We start from the raw sequence: 24,797 nt of genomic DNA, 5'->3' as shown, positions 1-24,797 counted from the left end.
GACAGTCTCGGAGACTGGATCAATACTGAGTGTTTCTGAGATTTAGCAGGGTGGTAGTCCAATATGATAGTCAAATCAATGAAACAAATTAGGTTTGGGGAAATCATTGCCTTCTCTCTTTTAAAGAGAGTGAAGGCGAAATCAGGATTTTTTTTTTTTTTTTTTTTTTTTTTTTGTAAAGAAAAAATAAAGAACAAATGCAATTATTTTCTAGGAATAAGTTACAGGCTGCAGGGGAGTCTATACATGCTTCGTTAAACACGTGGTTAGCAGTTAGATCAAGCATCATCCATCCTCCTCTAATTTAGCAACATTTACTCATAAATTAGAGAGGCCATTTGATTCTCTTTACCTTCAGAGCAATTAAAAACTATGCATTTGCCATATGAAAGCTAACAATATCAAACAACACTGGCTACAGCATCCTTCTGGTTGACAATCTATATAAAAGGCCCCTAAATCTTTCAGGCTGTTCCCATGCCTTCTACAGAGAGCAGAGCAAACAGCAATGGGTTTTCTAATGGATTCTCTTGAAAACACAGACAGTATATGTGCATTGGATTTATCCACCTTACAAGGACAAAAGTAGTGGTGTATTTTCATGAAATATTTGTATTTCAGATCTGAGCCTGAGTTATTCCCTTCACTGACTTTATTCATATGGAATTAACTTGGTTTTATTCAGTATCGATGCTCATTTAAAAGATAACAACGGGACAAACAAAATAAAAAATGGATGTGTCAACACTGGGGGGTGAAAGAAGATACTTATTGTGTGATTTGTGAAGAACCACTGCTGTGTAAATAGCTTTGCAGGAGAGTCACAGTTTCAGGGGACTGCGAATGCAAGCATGTCGGCACTCAAACGCACTTCCCATTCTGCAGAACCGTTTGAAGAGCCATGCAAACCTAGCATCGGGAAGTGTCTATCCAGAACAGGCACGAGTTCTTTGAACACACAAAACCAGAATAGGCAAAATCAATAACACCACCACTTTCATACAGTCAGTTCAGGTACAATTACTCTTTCAAACTAGCTAGGCAGGCACACATGCTCTCATCAGGTAGCAGGAAACAATAAAAAGCTCTAACTAGAGCACGTTTAAGAACTTTTCTGCATACGTTATCTTAATTTTTAAAAGAAACTGGGAAACAAGGAGATAGCAGCATTCAGTGTTAGTCGCAGTGTGAAGAAGCAGAAACAATCAGGGTGCTTCAGCCACTGTAAAGTGTTCAGCTGGAGAAGGAAAACCGATAGAAAGTCTGAAATTAAGAAAAAAGGCCTTGATCCAGCTCCCGCTGAAGTAATTCAACCACCTCAGGTGCCTGATGTGCTTTCCAACAGGCTGCAACTGTGCCATACAGAAAGAAGGCAAAAGACACATTCCAGGAGGACAAAAAACATGAGCCTACACAGGAGACCACTGCCCTATTAACTTATGGTAACTTTCTACTCACTGCATTAGTCAACTACAGAGAGATTGAGTGACATGACCTAAAAGATATGGGTTTGTAGTTTGGGTTTTTATTTAGCCATTTAATAATTTTGCACAGCCAAATATTTAAGAAGATTTTCACCTTTCTACAGTTATGTTAAAGGAGATGAAGAGCTACTGTGCCAATAAACACCCAGTTGGCCAAGTGAAGAGAATCTCCTCTGGGAAGGTAACGCTTCAGGTGTTCTGTGCAGGATGCAATGTGCTAATGATTCAACCACCGATTAACCGGGGTCACACAAAAAATGCATCCGGGATGAAAAATTAAATACACTGGGTCTGCACTGTTATTCTGCCAGTTCCAATATGGTGGCACAATTTGGAAAATACAGCCTAGGGCGTGGCTCTGCAATAATCTTTATATAGACAAGTGAAGCCTGCTTTCTAATATATAACAGTTGAAACCAAACCTACCTATAGTGGTTTGTGGTGGATTATTTGGGAGGGGTTCCCTTCCTTTTAATAGTATTAAACCATGCCACCAACAGAGGAAATATATTGTTAAGTACATCAATGGCCAAAACAATCTAGGAGTGTATAAGGAGCTTTGTTAAGATTTTTTGCAATGGATTCAGTACGTGTCCAGTATTCCTTTCTTACAGAGGACATAGCAGATGGGAGAAAGTGGACACTAAGAGGAGAAATAGGGCCATGTGTAACTACTACTGCTAGTCAGAGTAGGTTTTGGGTTTGTTTTTTTTTTTTTTTTTTCTCTTGACTAACATTCACTATCAAAACACTAAAGCATCCTGAAGTGAGGTAAGAGAGGAGGATAAATAGGGTGGGTGAGAAGTGCAATGTATTAAAGAAAGAAATTATGCAGAAGTTCACCTGCTGTTGTCATGATCAAGACATGGAGAAGAGTATCTGCAATAGAATAGATGATTTAACATCAAAAAGGAAAAGAAAAGGAAAAAAAGAATTAGTTAAATGAAATACTGAAATATTGGAAAAGATGAAACAGATGTCTAAAATAAAAACATGAACATATACATATATATGCATATTCATTACATGTGAGAAGGTAGGAGTGAGCATGGAAAATAAACCTACAAAAACATCCTAGGTTACAAATGGTTACTACTATTGCAGCAGTGAAGCTACAGTTATCTGGTTTCTGTACTTACATTCTCAAACTGGAAGTCAGATACCCAAAATATAAGTTAGACTGTGGGTGAATCTTTCAGACCCAGACTGGGGGAAATGCTGCTCGATGTAGGTATCCACATCTAAAATTTGGACCACGGTGTGTCAAAAGGTAAGGTATTTAAGGTGATCCCAGCCAGTGTTGCTGGTAACACAATAAATCGTTATTTTCATTTCTTCAAATTTCCTACCAAAACATTCTGTCCTCTGCTTACTTCCATTTCGACATGTTTCTTGTCCTCCTTTTGTTCTGCACTATAGAATCACAAATTTCACTTTCAGTTTGACCTGTTTAGGCTCTTAGTAACATGTCACATGGCCAGTTAGTTTTCTGATGTCGCTTTTTATTACGTATTGCCATTGCCATTTTCTTCCACTGACATGAACAGCGATTTGCTATTAGTGAAACACACCTGCTGTTTTTCCTTATTGTAACCTTCTGAATAAAGGTCATACAGGCTAACGTATAATTTGAAATCATTTAGACTTTCAGATTTTAGAAATGACTATCAGCTGGTCGCTGCCAGGTCCTGTTTCCATAACTATTTCCAGGAAATTAATCTCACATTGGGGAAAACAATATTATGGATTCAAAATACAACACTTGAAATATATTTTGTTTACCTTGTTAGCAAGGATCCAGTCTCCTTTTTGGCAGACATGCAGCTAAGAATGATAATTCACATTATTTGTCACAGTTCGAGCTGCCACCTCCCTCATCCTTCTCCCTTTTTCATTGATGGAAGCAACAACTTCCAGAAAGGTAAATTTACTAAGAATAGCACAACTGTGTAATTTTTTTCAGTACTGGTACACTTGCATCATCTATTAGTCAAATACTGATTTCTTCATCAAATTATATAAAAGAAATCAGTATCTTTCCTTAAATAGGAGTTCTACTGTGAGCAAGTCAGAGTTGGAAAAACTGCAGAGCTGCTACACGTCTTGCTCTAGAACAACAAAAGCAAGTTAATGTCAAAGCATGAACGCAAAGCTCCTTCCTCACAGTGCCATGCTCCTGACAATGCCAGATTTGCCTCTCATCTTACCTACCACACCTTTACATATTTCTCAGTAAAACTGCTAGAAATATAACCTATACAACTAAATTGTGGAATTTTTTTTCACTGTATCACCAGAACCCAGGTACAAAAATAATTTTGCACATAATTTATATTCTAAAATCTTACAGTCAGCCTTATCTTTACCATTCACACTTAACTGCTGTGGGTGATAGAGACATAAGGACACTGTCAAGCAACGTCTAAATGCTGCAAGTGAAAAGAAATCTTTCAGTTCAGTGTTTTTTTGCCTTCCAACTTAATGAAAATATATGTGTTCTTCCACAATAGGATAATGTGAGGTACGAGATTAAAACTGTGAAATATATTTGCAGTTATGTAGGCATTAGTTCTGCCTCTCATAATGCTTCAGCAGGAAATTATACATAATATCCCCTAATATTACCAGCAAAGCAATCAGTTGGACACTTAGCACCCAAACTTTCTGGCATATTTGGAGAACCTTAACTTTGCTCCAAATGTACAATCAGATATTTTTATCAGGAGAAGTAAATCTGATTTGCTAAAGGAAGTTTAAATGCAGGAATTTCTACTTTTTCCTTCAGCCAATGTATGAAGCTATTTGGGAACTGTTAGCTGTGTAAAATGACCAGGAGATCTTTATGTTGAGATTGTGAGCACCAGAAGAGTGTGAACTCTTAAGAGATAATCATTTTCATGGTTTCCAAATGGCTGTCAAAGATTCTGACCAAAGATCTTGCTTTTCTTTCCTTATTGATGACATTATCAACACATTGAAACAATAGTTACATTTAAATTTTAAATAGATGGTTACAACGTTTTCCCTTTCTGAAATTTCAGACATAGGAGAAGTTTTGGTCAGTTACACAAAGGCTGAAAAATATGCCTGTGAAATTTTTAGATATATACCAGAGAACAGTTCTCTATAAATTTATCCTTTTCCTTGGGGGTGTTACACTCTGATCCACTGAAACACTTTCCTACAATGGGAGACCGGTAAGAACCCCAATAAAATTTGGGGTTAGCCACTGAAGTAGTGCAGGTAGAGGACAGTGTAATTTTTTTCTTAGATTGCACAGAATACAAAATTAAGAACTGTGCCAAATAAATTACTGTCCAATACTTTGCTGATGTGTTACTTCAGAAAAACATGGTCTCAACTCAACACATCTCCAGTGTCTTGGGCAAAACCAAGGCCATACTCTCGCTTAAAGCCACTAACACTGTTTATATAGGATTTCTTTTCAAACACTAAGAGTTTTCTTTCATGACAGATATACACTACTACAATGCGTGCACCTGAAATGTCAGCAGTGTTGCTAGCTCATAAGAAGCTAGTAATAGCTTGTGTCTGTGTATGGGGGACGGTGTAGGTGACAAGAGGGGTATAAATGACAAACACTGTTGATGTTCCAGCTAAGTGAATGCAACAATCATTCACACAATACTTCTACAGTTGTTCCACTTTTAAAAGAAGGTCTTACAAGTGAATCTCTAGTAGTCAATGTATTTTGCTAAAAGACATGTAAACAAGATGCACCCCAACAGTTCATGGTAACTTAATGACTCAGACAAATCTGAGCAAGATAAAAATCAAGTGTTGTGCAGTCTTTTCCAAAGGCTGAGTAATCGTTATAATAGGTTTCTTTACTACAATATTTAGTGGCAAATTAGTTGGTATGTATAAAAAGAAGAACGTAATTTGTGTCGTGTTAGACATCGCTATTTCATACAAGGCTGCAGAGAAAGATGCTCCTATTAAAATCAGAGAGCCTTACCCTACCACTAGCATCCTGGTCATCCAAAAAGATCTAAATATTACTAATATTTTTTAAAAGAAAAACACAGAATGATTGCACATCCAAGAAATAAATGCCACTCTTATAGAAAGTATTTAGTTAATTCTCTGCAATCGATGGAAAGACCTACCTTTCCGAAAGTGAAAAGCAATTTATTGTTTGGAAAAAGCCTGTAAACTATTTAGGGTTAGAATAAACCTTCAAAACAACTTTAAAGCTTACATACTGACATTATATATAAACACATACATACTGTATACATTAAGTATTTTCATTTAGTTAGTTTGAGAGCTCAAGAAAAGCAGATCCAAACAACACTGATCACAGCCAAATATCCTGCTACCAGCTAGCAAACAAACTTCTCAAATATGTCACAAATCAATTGGCAATCGCAGTTATGACAATATTGTTCCTCTTCTGGACCAGGACCGCCTGTCATTCCAAATGGGAGTCCAGTGTTATTTTTTGACAGATAAGGACTGTAAGACTGTTGCAAACTCATCTGAGATTAACAAAAAAATCTTTTCTCCTTGTGGTGTCCAGCCATGCTGCGTACAACATAGCTCCACAGAAATTAAATGCCTTTTCATTACATCAGTTTCTTATGAATTCATGTGTATATGCCTCATCAAATCTGATGGCAGGACACAAGTGTGGAATTCAGTGCAAAGCATATAATTACTTAAAACACAGTGAGTAAGAGCACTTAAAACAAATGCACTCACAGATTTTGAGGCAAACCAGGATAAGCTTTGTATGAATTTGGCTGGGCCTGCATTTTGACCTGTCTTACTTCATTTCAACGAGCTTGCCTAAATGCAAATGCTTACAAAGAGCCAGTTGTGAGAATACATGAACATAGTGACCAAATATGTAAAGCACATGATGTTTAAGTTGCTTGTCTATTACGTGGTTCATGTAATTTAAAACCTTGGTTTCTTTTTTTAGTAATCATGACAAACACTAGAGTTGGTGCTTACCTAAACCACTTTACTAGCATAGGAAGTACTCACCATCTGGAGTGATTAGGCCCTTGGTCTCAATTCTTACTAACTTCCAAAAGGCACTGTACTTACTTCTCCATAAAATGCATACAACTGCATGTGTGCATGTATCAATTATTCATTCCTCTTGAACTTGACCGAAAGCTCACTGACTTGCAGTGGTTTCAGTGGATAGTCTTGGTAGTCAGGCTTGCTTGATTGTCAGAGTTTAAGAGATCATAACTTACTGACAGCTCTAGGAAGCAATGTATTAAAATATAACTCCTAGTTAAACATTAGTTGAAGCTGCTGCCACTGCAGGTATTCTGTTTCTCTTTTCTTAGTATAATGCTAATTGATACACTCACCCTGAATGAATAGGGCTGGAAGAAAGAGCCACATTGTCCAAGTTTTCAGGGCCCCAGCTTAAGCGATATGAATTCCTTTCAGCTTCTTTGGCCAGAGTTGTTACCTTGGTAAGCAAAAAACCCTCCTTTTTACTACCATAAAATCAATGAACCAACCAAACAATAAGATGATGATGTGTTTTGCATAGTAGTGCCTAAAGCATTTAAACTTTTTCTAAAAAAAAAAAAAAAAGAAAGAAAACAAAGGAGTAATAATAGCATTAAGGTATTAGAAACCCCTTATTTTAATATTTTGTACTTGCTCTAAGTAATCATATGTTAGTGGTCCCAGTGAAATGAATGCTGTGATTTACAAAAGGGGCGTTTCCTAAACCTTTTTTTTTTCTTTTTTAACTACAAGCATGGTTCAGGATAGTGTCTTTGAGGACAATGGCCTTGAGTTCATTAGATCACCTGAATATTTAGCCCAATGGCTGTTAGCATAATTCAAAAATCAGTTAAAACAGAGAATATTATAAAAGACAGTTCTTGTACTATATTCACACAGCTTATCCATTTATTTTGGAATAGAGTTTAATAATGTACAGCTTAATATGCCATTAAATATCAATGAAAATTATTTATATTCAAATAAATAAAGCAGCATACATGACATGGTATCATTAGTACCACCTAAACTGTAATCTTTTTATATTTCTGTATTTATCCAACTGATAAGTGAGCGTAAGAGAATGTGCTTACCTGCTGGCTGGGGATTACAACCGTGTCGTCAATCATGGCACTGTCCCTCAGGTAGGAGGCATGGCTCAACGTGTGGGACCTGTCTGAACTGAAGGATCGCAGGCTGGTAGGTTGGTAGGATGCCATAGCAATATATCAGCAGTACAGATGATGTTGTAAAGGTGTCATGATAGATCGAGTGGGAGAATGAAAAAAGCGCGCTATTAGCAATATGATGCAGCTTCCAGGGGGAGTAGATAATAGTCACGGGGGGAAAAACAAGTCAGGTTTACAAATCTGTGTTATGCTACCTTTCTGACACAAGGGCCACAAAGTCTTCTGACTGATTTATTTGCTTCAAAATGCAGAACCTAGAGATTAATCTAGATGACAGTTTATTTTATATTCACAAATACTTTATCCTTGGCTTTGTGGCACGATAGTTGCCTTATAATAAAGAACGTGAATTGCTTTTAAGTAAGGAGAGTTCTCTCTCCTGCTACATCACACAAGCAAGCCACTTTGGAAAACCAAAATGCTAACATCTGAAGAAAAGCTGAAATGACTCTTTCTGAACCTTAAAACTGTAAATAAGTAAGCTTGATATTGTCCCCTGGAAGATACACACAGCAAGGTGAATTGTAGCCAGCCGCAAGCTTCTGTGTAAAAAAAAATTCTTCCTCTGTATGCCAACAGCATCTTTAGAGAGGCAGTCCAAATGTGAGCACTGTTTTCTTTGTAAGCACACACAGCTCTACAGAAAACTGGTTGCTGTAGCAATGAGAGATGCAAGGCAGTAAATAAGCTGCTTCCAAGCACTGGCTCAGAGTGTAACTACAGTATCCACTAGCAAAAAGCAGAAGACAAATACAACACCACAGGAGGACATATTGAGGTAAATGGGGTTTCTGCTACCAAACAGCACTAGTTTTGTCCTTTAAGTATTTACAAGCAGCAGTATTACAACAGTGATTTTTAAAAACAGATTAACCACCTTCAGATGTTGTATGCGTACTCTGTGATATTGTTCTGTCTCTTGAGGAATATAGTACATACAACTGAAGGAAGCAGTTTTCTTTTCACGGCTTACACATCCATGAGTAGTATTCATAATGACTAACACACCAGATCAGAACAATAGGCCATTTATCTTGATACACAGATTTTTAGGGGAGAATTCATTTTCAGCAGTTAGCAATAAAAAAGTCACGTGTACAGTACGGACACAAGACTCAAGTGCTTCAAATGCAGATCTTGTTGGAAATCGTATCTTACCATCTGATTCAGACCAGTCAGCCTTTTTCAACAATAGCTACATTCACTCAATAATTTTTGACCCATTTTGAAAAGCAAATGGCTATCTTGTTTTTATTAGAAATACATGACATTGAAGAATAATCAGTGCTACTGATCATTGACTTATACCAATGGCCTGTTTAGCGCACTAGATGGATTGAACAAAACTGAAAGTGAGGATAAGTATTATACAAGTATCAGCCTTAGGGAAGTCTTGAGAAAAAAGCAATAAATAATCTCTCTTGCATGTAACGAAATGGCTTTCACCCAGATAAGTGGAAGAGGTGAGACAAGTAAGGCTGCTGTTAATGGAATTACTCATTTCTAGAATAAAATTCTGAAGCCATTAAAGCAACCAACAAAATCTCAATAGGGACAGAAGTTCTCCCTAACTGTCTGCATATAACATTTCAGACAAAAATTATGAAAGTGAAATTTGACTGAAGAATATTTTGGTTAAACATTTTAGTGTCAATTGGGTAGGCAGAGTACACTTTGTTTGTTCATAACAAGAGTACTTCAGCGAACATTTGTTCTTTGGTTGCAAAATAAGCCTCAGTAGCAGATCCCATTTGCCATCATTATCCTTTATTCATTTAAATATTTGACACATTCAGAACTGCTTTGCTGTGCCGTGCAATGCTCCTAAGAGGTTTGCCATCCAAGTTGTAGGTTCTGCTATTTAGCTAACATCACGTCCTGGATAAATACTGAATGAAAGGAAGTATGTACAAGATTTGACTGGTTATCTGTGTGGTGATTCTGTCCATATTCTCCTGAAAGGTACATATCCACTATGTAGAACCTGTATGTAAGCTCCAGTAAATATCCAATACATTGAGGTTATGGACTTTACCTACAAGCAAAGTAAATCAAAATTTTAAATTTCCTACACTTAATTTCAAAACTAGTGTTCAGATGACACTGTTCCTCTTCTGTGTGCTGCACCAGCTAAACAAAGAGCAAACCAGTAGTTAAAGGGTCTGTCCTTCTGAGACTTAGAAATAAAGGTTACTGACTGAAATAACAATGTAGTTCCACTGAGCAGAACTGATTGTTTATTATTCTAGTAAGTCTTCAGAAATCCTGTAAAAAAACCCCACCCTTAACAACAGAGACAAAACTAACGTCTGAATGCAGGTTTTTTTCCAAATCTGGTTGATAAATCTTAAATCACAGGGGCTGTGGGGTCAAGAGCACTCTGCTCAGCCCCAGAGACTGAACTGTGGAACCCAGGAATGCTACAGAGCTCCTGAACATAAGAGTGCGTCTCGCCCATGTTAGGTAATTCACACATCACCCACCTCTTCTAGACCCTGAACAAAGCCCAAGTGGTATCCAGAAACTAAGAGCAGCCAAGTTTCAAATCTGGATGACTGGGAGACTGACCATGTTGCAGTACACATCCACTTGCCGGCCCAGACAGAGCTCTGGCAGTCTCTAGTCCTGTTGAGTGTATCTCTTGGTGTGGGAAGTATAGGTTGTTTTAGAAACTGGGAAAAGAACCTGGTATCACTGAAAACTGTGTAAAGCACCCTTGAAAACATTTCTCTCTTTAAAGACTGAAAGCCTTTCCCACATCTGTCACAGATCAGAGAGGTGGAAGGGACTTAAAACGAAAAGGAGTCTTTTCAAATACTGGTGATCTGATATGGCCCAAATCAGTTCTGGCTCTGAATACCCAGAGAGAGAACCCAGCTAGTGTGGTCCATTCTCTTTATTCTACCACTGTTTCTCCACACAGAGAAAGAAAATGGCTAACCTTCCCAGCAGCACGGTGAGAGCAGGGCAGCTAGCAGCCGTTGTGACCTAGCACGACTTCCCCGACCCTTGCTAACAGCGTCTGTACAGGAATCAGGGAAGTTTCTGTGGCACAGTGGCTATGTCACACTGTGATCTTTCTAGCCAGAGAGTACTGTTGGATCAATATTCACCACAACATATCATACTCATGTGAGACCATAGCTATCTCCAACAGCAGCGTCGTTCATTTGGTTCTCCAAATCAACTTTCCGGCATACAGCAGGCCTCCAAAATGGATGAACAGAGACGGGTGCCGTAACAGGATACAGAGACAACATGTTTTCATGCTGTGTAATACCTACCTGGGCACGGTGCTAGTGAAAGCATATGAAAAAGAATGAAGGGGAGAGAGAAATAAAATAAATAGGGAAGATGGTTACAAAAGAAAAAGATATGTTTTTAAATCAAATTGATTAATGCGTAAGATGATATGAATCTAGACTGCTAATACTATTGTGCTTTACAGAATTTCTTGAAAAAAAACAAAGGCATTATAATTCACATTAAAGCAAAAGCAAAATAATTCAAGCAGTCTCTGAAAAGTCTTACAGCCAGTAACCTGACAGTGACAGAAAATGAGACCATGGAGTTAGAAAGATGTACGTTTGTCTTTCATTCCTCCTCCCTTCATAATTTTGCTTCATTTCAACATAACCATGCTTGATACAGGATGAGAAATAATTTTCATACAACACAAAATAAAACACATCAATTACACGCCAGTGAAAATCTACTGAGATTCACTGACAGTATTTAAAAGCTAAAATATTCTAAATGGGAGCAGAAAATGGCTTAACACTTGCCGGCACAATCATTCTGATACAACATCTTAAAAAAAAAAACAAAACAAAACAAAACTTTGTTACCACTGAAAGTGTGTGATATAAGGTTTTGCTTTTTAAGCATTCTGATGTAGTTCATAAACATCCTCTGAAACTTAAAAAGCCACACAGTCACTTTGTTTTCAGTGGATTCGCTGGAGCTGTCTAAAAACCAACAAAGACTCCGAGTTTGTATGACCTGAATGATGAGGGATTTACACATGCTGTGAGGCAAACCAAACTGTTTCCTGGCTTCTTTTGTTCCAGGAGCAATTCATAGCCTACCGAAGTAAACAGAACGGATCCTACTGATTTCACTGAGCTTCAGAAACGCTGCCAGAATAACAATCAAGACTGGAAAACTAGGTAGGTTTGAAATTCCTTCTGTTGCCAAGTTCTCAACTTTTTTTCCCCTTCAGGGAACCCCAATTCTAAAGGCAGTAAGTCTGGAGATATTACTGATTTACACTACACATTGTCATTTTCAAACAGGAATGCCTCGGTAGCCAATTCTAAACTAGAACTGTGGGTGTTAATCTGCCAGTCTGAGTCTACACTTATGCTCACTAGTAACAGCTCTCATTTTGAAAAGGGAACTCCGTATTTTTTGTAGACTATAATGACATTATCTAAAATAAAAATATATTAAAAAAAAAATTAAAGCTACAGGCATTGTTATTCCACAAATACATCCAGGTTTAAGTTCAACTTGTTAGACATAAGAAAACAGTAAGTTTTCTGGACTGAACACACGTTCTTTTTTCTATTTATTTATTTACAACATAAATACTGTGGTGTGCCAGTAGAGTAAAAATTATTTTCTTTCCTGCTAATTCAACCATGATGAAACAGAAAGAGTCAATGTGCTTGCTGACAATATACTCACTGCCAATCCAATGTAGAATGACCGAGTCCATTGCTCCTTTCCTTATATCTATAGCCAGCAAACTGCTCTAGGAAGTTGGCTCACCTAATGCCGAAGTGCTTTATACCTTGTTTTTGTCCACCCATCCACCCATCTCCTGACTCATGACAGCAGGAGATGGGGATGATTCATCAGCCCTTTCCACAGACAGCTAGACTCCTCTTCCTTTGCCCGATCACAAAGACAATAAAGCAAGCTATGCATTTTAAAGAACCAAATAAGAATCACAAAGAAATTCTTCATTAGACTCCAAGTAAAGTATTAGTACCAAATTTATTCATTTGTGGACCAGTCAGGAAATATGACCACACCTTCCTCCTACAAAGTGGTGACTGCCACATACATACCTAATACAGAAATGTTGATAAGTGCATCCCATGTCTCCCTTGAGTTAAAGGCCCCGAGAAAGGGCTTTCAAACATTTATAACAAAACATGTGCAGAATTAGCGTAAGAAAAGATATGTGCCCAGGCAAATACCTGTCAGAGCGTCCTCCTTCCAAGCTGTACCTTAGGTAGTTCATACCATCTAAGAACTGGCTACTTGGTAAAGAGTCATCTCCTAGTTCTCTGAGGTCTTCTGGCCTAAGGTACTCTCCTCCATCTCCTGTCATTGTGTCATCACCTTTAAATCAATCACAGAAGGGATAGAGATAAGCACACACACAAGTTTGATTTCATTTACGTGTTGGGATCTAACAGCTGGATGGCACAATAAACAGGAAGGCATTTTCCACTCAGGAAACACTGCAAACCACAAGCAATTAATGTATTTAATGAAACTGGCACATCAAGCAAGATTAAAAAAAAATAAATAATAAAATTTAAATCAAGGTGATTAATCAATTAGATTTAACCTAATTTTTGCTGTTGCACATACTGGTAAGGGGCACGTTTCATTACTACTCTCTAAAGCATGATCTCTCTGTTCCTTCATCCACTTCAGCTCTCTGGTCACCACGTATACTGTATCACAGCCTGACAGTTTATGATTAAATATAATCGCTTACTTGACTGTAAGCTACGTGTTTTCAGCTGAAAAGGTGTCTTCTGTGGCCTAATGCCTGATAGTTGCAAATCCTAATTTAAACTCTCCATTGTCCAAACTCCATATCATACGAGGCTCTCACCCATGTTCCAACATCCTCCTGTGATCAGCAAAAGCATTCTTATTTCTAAAACACGGCAAGAGCCAGAAACTGGAAATAAGCTCGTGTGCATAGGCGGTAACGATCATTAATCAGAAAAGTAATTCGTAATGAATCAAAGCCTAAATGATCATTGGTTACCTGACATCATAACCTTTTTATATATACTTTGAACAACAGGGATTAATTTTTTCTTTAGGTCCAAAATAATGTTCCCCAGGAAATTCTGTCTATATGAGGTCACAGTTTGCTTTTCCCCAGCAGACTAACAAAACAGATTGCATTGCCAAGCAACATGTAGAGGTTTCTTTTCATTCCCATTTGCAACATGCTGTCTCTCTCTGCAGTTTCTGCCTGGAGATTTCAGTCACTCTCCCAACAGTTAATTACTACTGTAGGAGGGGATTGGTGTGGCCCACGGAACCACACAACATGACCCTAGGCCACCGAAATCTTCAGATCTTCTCATTTTCTAAGCTGCACGGGCAAATGTTAAGAACCTGAAGTTCAGTTACATGAAGGAGACTGCAGGTGTTATACAGGAACAGTCTTCAGGGCCTACACATTCCAGCTGCAGCAACTCGCCTCGATATGCTGAGAAACACAAAGGATTGTCAGGGTTAGGTAAAGTGGTACCCATGCTGTTTGAAACAGAATTCATTTGGGCATTGGGACACTGGTGTGATTTTAAAGCCTTAATAAAGCAAAACTGCAGAAAACATTTATTGTTACTGCTGTTGTTTCTGGTAGAGCATCTTCTACCCTGCCCCCCCCCCCCAATGTTATTGGTATCACAAGCTACAGGAGTGATGCTCCCTACTAAAGGAAGAAAAGTTGAGATATTTGTTTTCATGAAAGAAAACAAGCTAGTTTTTCTAGCTTGATATTTCAGCTAATAAAAAAAAATATAATTTGTTATTGAAAACTAACTAACTTCGGGATGTTTTAAGATTTTTTTGTATACACAAATATCGTATGTGAAAATGAGGCCTAAATCTTTTCAGTGTAACAACAAAAGATCTTGAAAATTCCATCTGCCCACATTAAGAGGGAGAAACTGGGCACAGTTTCATAGAAAACAATAAAATGCATTTAATCATTGCATGTTTCCTGTCTTCTGACAGATGATGCCTCCTGTTTCCTGGGAATGTCACATTATAAAGCACAGGGCTTAGTGAAAACTTGGAAGATATTAAGGCAATGCTGTTAATCAAACAGTAAATGGAATTTCAAGTTGTATTTCAAATAAATTAGATACTTGTAATCACGCCAGACATTCCATCTATAATAGAAACAAAGGCAAAATCTTCACCACTTTCATCACACCCACATCCTTTAAAAAAAAAAGTCCAAACTGTACTCTTATTTCAGCTTTGGCCTCTCATCTAAGAGTTGTCAATAATGGGTCTAAGTAACACTGGCTCTTTTATGTAATGTGAACATCTGCAAACAGTAAGAAGACTATCCATGAGTATTTCACAATGTCTTCAGAACATTTATCTGTTGGTAACAGAGCTTACTTGCTAGCATACTAGTCTTGGGTGAGTGAACTAGAAGTGAAAGTCGCTTCCCACTATCCCCCCCTTCTAGTATATGAAGGGAAAAAAAAATATTTATTTACATCTAAATGATTGTGTAGCAACATAACATTTCATACAATTGTGGTTACCCAAGTGTCTGAATTCCTGCTTTGCAGGGCAACTGCACATATGCAATGAGAATTATTCCAAGCATGTGTATCAAACACTCATTCATCCTGACAGTAATATCGTGTTGTCATTAAAAGATCTAACACGGCTATATCCCTGAGTGTCAGTCAATTCAGATGTGCACAGAGAAGTTATCTGCTGAGAAGAAATTACATATTCAGCCCACCATGAGCTTCTTTACACAGCAAGTCTTACCAGATGGTATTTTTATGGCAGTACAAGAAATTATCTTTTTTAATCATACTAGAAACGATTCATCTGCCATCACATTCCCCATCAAATTAACGACAGTAATGTTTTCACCAATTACTAAGCAGCCTGTGACAAATATAGCCCTTGACATTGATGCTCAATGATTTTCAGTGGCCATCTATGAACTTGCAGGTGGATTTCGATGAGTTACCCATGTAGTGATTTATCTTCTACCTCCTTGAAAGAACACCTTCCTTCCTTCAGTGATACCAGCAGACTTTCGGAGGTTTACGTGACAGAGGAAAACACACTACAAAACACTGGGTGACCTTGCGCTGTGCCCCAATTAAAGCATTCCTGTTCAGCCTTGGCTTCATTGCTGCTACTGCCCATCTCTCAAAGATCTCCATAAATTTTGTCCAGATCTGCATTTCTGAATGACATCATCTTCTTTAGAGCAGGTTTGAAAGGAAATAAAAAGTACTAGAAGGAAGTATCAAGGACTCTCTTAAAAGAAACAACTCCCAGTACAGTGAGTAGCTCTTCCAGAGCGTAACACACAAAGCGTCATGGTCCCACTGCACTCTCAGCAATGATCTGACTAGTCCATTAATCTGTTTCCAGTGGCCAAACTAATGCCTGGAACAAGATGTAAGAGCCAGCACCACCTCCCCATCCCACCCCCCACAAAAAAAAAAAAAAAGAAAGAGGAGGAAGATCACTTGGAGCAAGAAGATGGATACAAAGGGTGGGACTGGCAAGGGCCAGGTTGCAGGGAGAAGGGAGGACAGCATTTTAGGTAAGTTTAGCAGGTTCCAGGAAAATTAGATGGAGATATAGACCTGCTAAATAAGGTGCTAAACAGTTCTATGAGGTGATGGCCACCTCCAAAAACTATTAAATCCTGTGGCCTCTTCTGCAAAACTGGAGACGCAACAATTTGCAAGATTGGATCCAAGAGAGGGAAAGAAAGTATGGAAATTAAATGGAGAGGTGAAGAAGAGAGACAGTAAGCCTAAGAATCAGAACGGGAAAATTAAATAAACATTAGGATTTAAGTACTATGCTTAAGGCAAGGAAGGCCTGATCCAGAAACTCATAGCGGGCAAGTGAAAACTGCATTGATGGCTGTTAGTAACACTTTTACACAAAGTCTGAAGTCTTTGTCACAACCACGCCAGCCAAAGGCATATCTATTTTAAGCACTGAAGAGCGGCACAGAGATTCTTGGGCTGGTGAATCCATACACACCAGGCTGCAGAGCTGTGCAAACACACCGGTCCAGAAGCAGCAGAGCCCCGGTGACTCAGTGCTGTGCCTGAGCACAGAAGCTCTCTCGCAGCAGGGTCTGAGACCGCGCAGCTGACCTGAGCAGGCATCCCCCCGCAGTTTGGCACCCTGACGTGCGACACGAGTGGCACTGGCTGGGGAACCTTCCCACCCTGCTGGGGTTGTGCTGGGGAGGCACTTCCAGAAAAACCGAACAGCTAGTTCTCACTGACTAGGAAGACCCTGAACCTTTGAGCCGCTGCTGCCACAGAAACGGAATTAAAATAGCAGCGTTGGCATCATTCTGCAGAGCTTCACGGGGCTCTGACGGAGCCTCACACAACCACAAAGAGGGGAGCACGTGGTTTAGCCTACGAGGAGCAGTCGGCGCTGCACATACCCAGCCACGGTGCAGTTAGGTAAGCAGGCAAAAAACGGACACAGCTGGAATGGGAACTTGCCATTTTTTAAAAATGCATCTTTTAAAATGCAGCTGCCTAGAGTTTTTTCTGTTTGCCTCAATTGAGGTGCAGGAGTAAGGTCCATTGCCGGTCACTGTCAAAGCCGCACAGAACTGTTTTCAAAATCTGCATTAAAATAGTGCCGACCCACCAACACACAAAAATCCACAACTAATTATCTTTTCACTCGTCAGCAATATTTATACAATGACCCATACTGGTCTGCCTTTCTTCATTCCCCCCACCCCCCCATTTTATGCTGACCATATATTATTTCTGTGTATCATGAACCTATAATATCCAAATATAGCAATGGACCTCAATTGCTAATTTCTAAGATACCTGTTAGGAGGCAGGGAAGCACCTGGGCAGATCTGACTGGCCACTCAGACAGCAAATATTTGCCTTACTCTAACCGAGTAGTACAGAGAAAACAAAAAGCTATTTTTGATGTTGATTGCTTCACGTGTTTGAACACAGGTTTTGGGCATTATAAATCACTGAACAGACTACTAAGAGAAAAAGGCTGCATGCTGAGACTACGTATCTGCTCCTTCAGTGGCAGTTTGGCTGAACACACAGGATTTCACCAAACCATTGAAACAGGAGACCCACACTGATATTGTTGTACTGTACTTCTTAGTTTTCTTAAATTCTACAGAAGCGACTGGTATGTCCTACCCATGTAGCTGATTAAATCAAGTAACAATCTTGAAACCACTTTGAGATCAAAAATGTGTTTTAAATGCAAAGTAACATTTGTAAGACAGTAGCTTTGAGGCACCCAGCCACCCGCAATTCTCAGCTTAGCAAACCAGTATTGGCTTACAGGAGAAGTGTTTCATTAGTGTTTCTAAAAAAAGACTACCTTTTTTTCAGAAATTATCCTCTGATATCATGGAGCTATGCAAATGTTCGATCAAGTAAAGCCATCTTAGAATTTTCAACACACCATTCTGGATATGCATCTGCAGAGTCAGCTCGTTTAGGGAAGCCTCAACAAAGGCAGTTCCTATCATTCCTATAGTTCTACTACACAACTGAATTGAAAAATACAATTGCTCTATGAGAATTGCTCTGCAATTGCTTCTCACAAAACAGAGAAAATATAGGCAAAAACTAAAAAAAAAAGGTGGGGGGGGGTGTAATAGAAACTGCTAGAAATCGCTTTTAATAGATGTTTTTAAAGCCAGATACAGCTACATGAGTTTGCCAAAATTATTGTTTTCTCTGCAGCATGCAGATAAGTCTACAGCTCCCCACATAAGAGCTGCTCCTTAAAAGTAACAGATGGAGACAGGACAGCTATGGTAAGCACAATTTTTTTATGGAATATGTAATTCCTGAAGCATTTTTAAAGAAATGTATAATGCAGAGTTTCTCTGACACTTTCCTTGGGCACCTTCACTTCCCTAAAGCCAATCCTCTATTTAATGGCACACACACACTAGAATTTTCCCTGAATTACAGTTTGGCTAATGCTTTAGACGTCTTTATTTTTAGCCAGTCAGGAAAACAAGGCTTTATGCATGGTTTCATGCAGACATTCATAAATGGATACATGATTTAACATGAATCACCATGCCGGCTATTGGTAGCTAAATGAAGCACTTGCAGAAAGACAGAAGGTGAAGCAAATGAAAAAAGAAAAACAAAACAAAACAAAACAACACACAGAAAAAAAAAAAAAAAACCACCACAACAAAACCAAACCTATATGTCTATCCTCTGGGATCCGCAGGGAGGGGAGGGCACCTTGACTTTGTTTTCTTGCAAATTAACCTGCTGTAAACTGAATTCCAGTATTTCACAGGTGGCTACTATGGTATTCATAAAGTTGTTATGTTGAGTCTAGGTAACAAAGAATAAAAGCACTGCCTTTTTAGAATTGGACCAGAAGAAACTATCCCTACCTCTCTGAACCACAGAAGCCTTGGAAGGTCATCGATACTAACTGGCATGCTGGAAAGCCGGAGGTGCAGTGGGGCTACTGGGACATGCACAGCCAAACTGGGACTTGAACGAACTCTCTGCTTAGTTTCAAGAACAGCAATAAAGCAGATCCCACAAAGAAGCCTGGGCAGGAAATGACACTGAAAGAACATACCAGGGAAAGTGATGGAGAACCGATTTAGCAACTGAACACTCTTTTCTTCTCACGGAAGAGGAAAACTCACGCTAAACCAGGTAAACATTTCCTATGAAATAAGACATTTCCTCACAGTAAGAAACATATTGGACATGAAGGAAGGGAAGTTTGGTCTAGTACAGATATCCAGGACTCTCAACAAACCTGCTGATCAAGACTCTGCATGTATTACAGTGAAAAGAGGGTAAAAAAAGTATTTTCCTTCTTCCCAAGGATACAAAGTATTTACTAATCTTCCTTTTGTGAAATTCACATGCCAAGTAACACTCTTTTATGTAGCAGTTATTAAAAATATTTGTAAAATGCTATGTACTGACAAACGAGTCATCTTTCACTGCCCTGTTGTTCCAGGGGACAATAGCCCAAGATATCTGCTGCCCACAGAATGGACAATGCTCCTCTGGCTGGGAGAGCTCACTCTGACAAGAAAGTATCTGTAACTACTGTCAGCAGCCATAAAATCTTCAGCTAATTAAGGTTAATGTAAATGTAAAAGCCACCAGTTTTTATCAACCACAAGTGGGAAAAATATCCAGCAGCTTTCAAGACAGATTTAGATCAGATGAATAAGACTAGTCAAAAATACATTTCCCCTTTTTAACATGCTGATTATGATTTACTGCAATGAGCAAGCTATTGTAGGTCCCCCCTATAACTTCAATCTCTGAAGAAAATAATCCAGTGCTCAACATTGCTCATAAAATAACAATTCAGGAAATAATGTATAAGTAAATACAGTAGTGTCTCCCGGCCATGCCCACACTCTGTGCCTTCACTGCACTAACAAGTGTGTGTCTGCAGTCTGGGTCATGCCTACACACGTCACTCGCATCATTTATTATTGCTAATCTGGTCAATTCTACTTTTTGTCAACAACGCTGAAGTAAATGAAAACCAGGAGTTTCTTTAAAACTTTTGCCAAAATTTTTGCGACCTAAACACAATCTCCTATTTTTCATTACTAAAATGTTGACAAGTGAGCAATCTTTAGTAATTCTACCCCAACAAAAAAAAAAAAAAAGAAAACAAAAACAAAAACAAATTTAATTCCTTTCCAATATCAATAACAGATATTTGTAAAATAGCTATACTCTCTGTGAAAGATTTCAGTGAAAAAATCCAAGTAAGAATTTGTTCTAACTTTTCTTTTTCACATTCCTAGCAACAATGGCAATGAAGTTATGAGAAATATTGAGCAGCTAACCATTAAACTGCGAATCTTTTGTGTTGACAACACATGAATAAAAAAAAAAAAAGCAACCAATTTTCAGATTTCCTGTTGCATTTGCACATCTGGTACTTAGAAGAAAAAAAAAATATTTGCATTTTGCTCAGACAAAAAAAAAAGATTAAAAAAAAAGTAAGTAATCTCAACAATACCACGTAAAAAAAAAAGCAGCTTTCCAGAAAAGAATCTCCCTTCATCTTGAACGACCTTGTTAAAATGTACCAGGAAGTAACTCTTTGCATAATAAAACTTACACAGCATCTAAAACATACAAAATCTAGGATATGGGAGGTGGACGTTGGCATATTTTCTCTGCAGGTTATCGTAAGTAAAGTTTTAAGAACCAACTCTTTACTCACCAGCTATTTCTTTTTGAGCAGTTTTCTTTTTGTTAAAGAAAGCTTCAGTTAAATTTCAATACATAGCTTTTGATTTACTTTTGTAAATCACCAATCTTTGGCTACATTTTATACTACTGCTTAGAAGATGCTTAATTTGGAGTGTGAATTAATTCAGCAGTGTTATTCTGAATTTACAGTGTTTTAACATGCAGCAACAGCAACTCACTAAAGTCTAACCAAGAACAGTTACTGGCTGCAACTTTAACTTCCAGGATTAATTAAGGAAAGCTACTCCTTAAGTCTTTCAACTAAGCCCCTGCTTCAGTGGAATTACGTGCATGTAGAGCAGCAATGAGTTCTGCCCAGACGTAACTGCTCATTTCTCATACACGTGCTGTAGTATCAGTGTACTCTAAGGCCGTGTGCGGAGGCACTCGGGAAATTCATATTTCAGCCCTGTTTACTGCTGTGACAGATACCACCAAGGAATTCAGTATGCTTACCAAAGTGCAAGCTGCAGTTACCACAAATATGAGGCAATACACTTTGACAAAAGAATGTTCTTGGGTACCAGAGCACATTATCATTTAATAACAACAATAACTAGGTGGCCAGCTAGTTGCAGGCAAGCAGGCAGGTAAGGCAGGTAAACAGATACATGTGGCATTTTCTTCACAGTTCCCAACGCACCAGGGAAAGCAGCTTATCATTATCCCATTCTACAACTGGAAGACCGAGAGCATTGGCGTGACTTCCACAGGTTCCTTTAGGAACCATCAACAGTGCCAGAAGTAAATTCCTGATCCCTACTGGCCTGTCTGTCTGCAAAGTAGTAACTTCTCAGCCCTTTGTGAGCTTATGTCTGAACCACACTTACTAAGCGGTTGGAAAGTTCTTTCTTAATAGTTTCTCTACGCTGGGAAAAATTGTCTACATTGAAAAAAGCTTTTTTCAATAGCAAAAAGGATTTTTTTCTTTTTATTCAGAAATCTGATCTAATCAGGTATAGGATTAGCTGTGAATTGCTTTCCGGAATACAACACCACATTTTTCAGGTCCTTAGGCAATGCGGTAATCTACAGATATGCCACCTTGTCACTGATGCACGTTCACGAAGGGATAGCAAACCCCTTTTACACAGATACCATTACTGTGTATATGTTTGAATGATGTAGTATCACAACTTTAAGTAAGATTTAAAACTAACAAGGAGAAAAATTAGCAACTCTGTGAAAGGAAAAGTGCAACAGTCTCACACAGGGTTATTATCTTATGTTGGCATTAATGCATATTTTATTTTATTAAATTATTTAAGGACACATAATGATGATGTTTTCATTTTTCAAAACAATCAAACTCCATGTCCTAATCACCTTCTTTTCAAGATGACTTCATTATTTGTAATTTTTTTTAAAAGAAACACAAAGTTAAAAATAAAACAGCCAACACCACCTTGTGTCTCAACCAGACATAGGGTTGACTCTAGCAACTTGTAGACAAGTGTCTTTGGATATTGTGATTCAACTGACTTTTAAGACTCCGCTATTTGAACATGATCGTATGCTCAACATCAGTCTATCCCTTGTCTGCAATTGAAATGTCAGCATTAATTACTGTGCAGTGTGAACTGACCTTTACAGTAGCCATCTCACGGGCATGCTGCTTCTGACAGTGGTGGCTCACCTTCTACTTCAGCCTTTCTACTCCCTTCTGTCTGCAAAAGTAGTCTGGCCAAAAAATAACTTGTCAGAACAAACAAAAAGATTCATTTTCAGATAGATCAATTCTCTGGGTTGGTTTGCCACGTGGTGAAACGTTTGTGCTGACATAATGGAGGATGTGGGAAAGTGTGGTTACAGCTGTGACAACTTCTTGCAGCAATCAGAACTTAGTCTCAAAGCAGCAGCGAAACCAGAGCTCTTGAAAAATTAACTGGACTGAAAACAGAGCAGGAGATGAGGAGGCCCAGACAGACACAAATGAGAGCTCTTCGATAACCTCTTTCACTGGTTGGTCTTGTATCCTCTATATACAACACTGCACTTACTGTGCTATCTCAGATGGGAGTCACAAAGATAAACCACTGGCAGTTTGTACAGCTCTTTCGCCACAAAAATAACGCATGGAATGAGTGCAGAGGAGCAGCAACATGCTCCTCAGTACAATATTAACATATGGGAGAATTAAAAAAAAAAAAAAAGGTTGCTGCCTTTTCTAGATTTTTCTGTGTGTCTACACTGACTCAGCCGTATCAGAAACATCTGCTTGTGCTTAACTTCACTCATTCCATAGATGTCACTAAAATACATTTCACAATATGCTTTGCAGTAATTGCCCTTTATTGCTGTAACATCCCTCAGGTGCAAATTGCTTCTTTTGTGGCAACAGCATTAAAGGAACTAAACTCTGGAGCAACACAAACAGCTAACCCACATACAGGGATAAAAACGCACAGGTTTTTTTCTTACAACTCTATCCACCCAAAGCATTTCTGCTGGCGTGGACATGCATTTCAGAAGGCACATCACTTAACAGCTAGGCCTGTGGGAATCTGAAGTGTAATCCCCATCCTTAAGGAGAAGCACTTAATCTTTTTCGCAGGATCAGGCCATCACCCTGTGAACAGTGACTGTATTACACCTGCACTGTGTGCAGTGCTGAGCAACTAACAGTGGATGATTACCCTTAAAATAGTGTTCCATGGTAGACTATACGGCAAAGAGAGAAAGCAGCAGTAACACACATGTGTATGTGTGCATTTCTGTGGCGTATGAATAAACTTTAATAAAACTGTGCGGAGACATCTTTGGCCCTGATGGTCACAAAGCAGGAAAGACTTATCGATGACACAGAATATCAGATACATGTAGAACCACAAACCAGGCTTAAAGCAGATGAAGTAGGATTTTTCTATAATCATGTTTCTGCCAGCCTATGAAGTTTCCGTTTGTTCACGTCTTCCTTGATCCTTGCCCAAAAGCTTATGAATCCTATTTCATCTAGTCTGCTATTGGCATGGGTGTTTCTCTGTCCCTGTCAATGTAAACCTGCTTCTGAACTTAAATCTGATACTTACAATCTGAAAATCAGTAAGATGATAATAAATAATTAAAAAAAAAATCAAATGCAATTTTAAATTAAAATATATAATCTGGTTCTGTTCAAAGGATTTTCTTTTCCATAGGTCTCATAAAAATTAAAGAATTCTTATTAATAACACAACTGTTAAATATAAAAATGTTGTATGAAAATTAAAGAAGAAATAGTGGAACTCTCAGTCCATTCAAAACATTTTAAAACAGGTTACACAGAGCAGGACCTTACATACCAAGCCAAGCTATTTGATAGATTATATGGTCCTTTATTTTATACTGCTAAGACTGGATGTTGCACGTGAATTTGTTTTAGGAATATCAATATTATATTATTAACATAACAGCATATAATTACACGATATAACTGCTTCCCAGGCAAAATGCAAAATACTTATCACCAGTGATGGACAAGCACCACAATGGGACCTGAAATACTTATTTGCTCAAGTACTCTTCTTGTGTTCAACTTTATAACTGTATAGTTGCAGCTGACAGGTTTACCGTATCGCGTTAATTTATTTCAGAACATACTGTGTCACTTTAAAGCAGCTAAGAACACAGCATTACAGAAATCTTATCATGAGCCTCTTATAAAGACTACACCGTCACTAAAAGGTTTATCCTCTTGATTAAAAAAGTTTTGCAGTCTTCCTGCCCCCAGCTATTTGAAGTTCCTGTGACAAGTACCATCCATGTTTGGAATTTTCGCAACATCCTGGATGGTTTGCCTGTAGAAAGAGATTTTACAAGGACAATGGCATGAAGTGCTGTAACTGTGACCACCCTGCTTAGCAACCAGCAGCAGG

At 38.4% G+C, this 24,797-nt stretch overlaps 1 protein-coding gene across 50 annotated transcripts in view; it reads right to left on the bottom strand.

Annotated features, from left to right (window-relative positions):
* Nucleotides 1-24,797, bottom strand: part of ANK2 (ankyrin 2) — a 372,599-nt gene that overhangs the window by 55,818 nt on the left and 291,984 nt on the right. For 15 of the 50 annotated variants that reach the window (XM_042796632.1, XM_042796635.1, XM_042796631.1 and 12 more), the window contains 6 exons: nucleotides 12,880-13,024; nucleotides 10,957-10,968; nucleotides 7,577-7,679; nucleotides 6,836-6,939; nucleotides 3,267-3,308; nucleotides 2,328-2,363 (listed from right to left, as the gene is read on the bottom strand). In XM_042796632.1, coding sequence (XP_042652566.1) covers nucleotides 2,328-2,363; nucleotides 3,267-3,308; nucleotides 6,836-6,939; nucleotides 7,577-7,679; nucleotides 10,957-10,968; nucleotides 12,880-13,024 — 442 coding nt within the window. The remainder of the gene's footprint in view (nucleotides 1-2,327; nucleotides 2,364-3,266; nucleotides 3,309-6,835; nucleotides 6,940-7,576; nucleotides 7,680-10,956; nucleotides 10,969-12,879; nucleotides 13,025-24,797) is intronic. The other 35 variants (XM_042796647.1, XM_042796664.1, XM_042796666.1 and 32 more) reach the window with 8 other exon arrangements.

The sequence above is a fragment of the Tyto alba genome, unplaced genomic scaffold, assembly GCF_018691265.1.
Source record: "Tyto alba isolate M040663 unplaced genomic scaffold, T.alba_DEE_v4.0 Super-Scaffold_23, whole genome shotgun sequence".
Taxonomy (NCBI): domain Eukaryota; kingdom Metazoa; phylum Chordata; class Aves; order Strigiformes; family Tytonidae; genus Tyto; species Tyto alba.
This window is presented reverse-complemented; position numbering and strand designations above follow the sequence as displayed.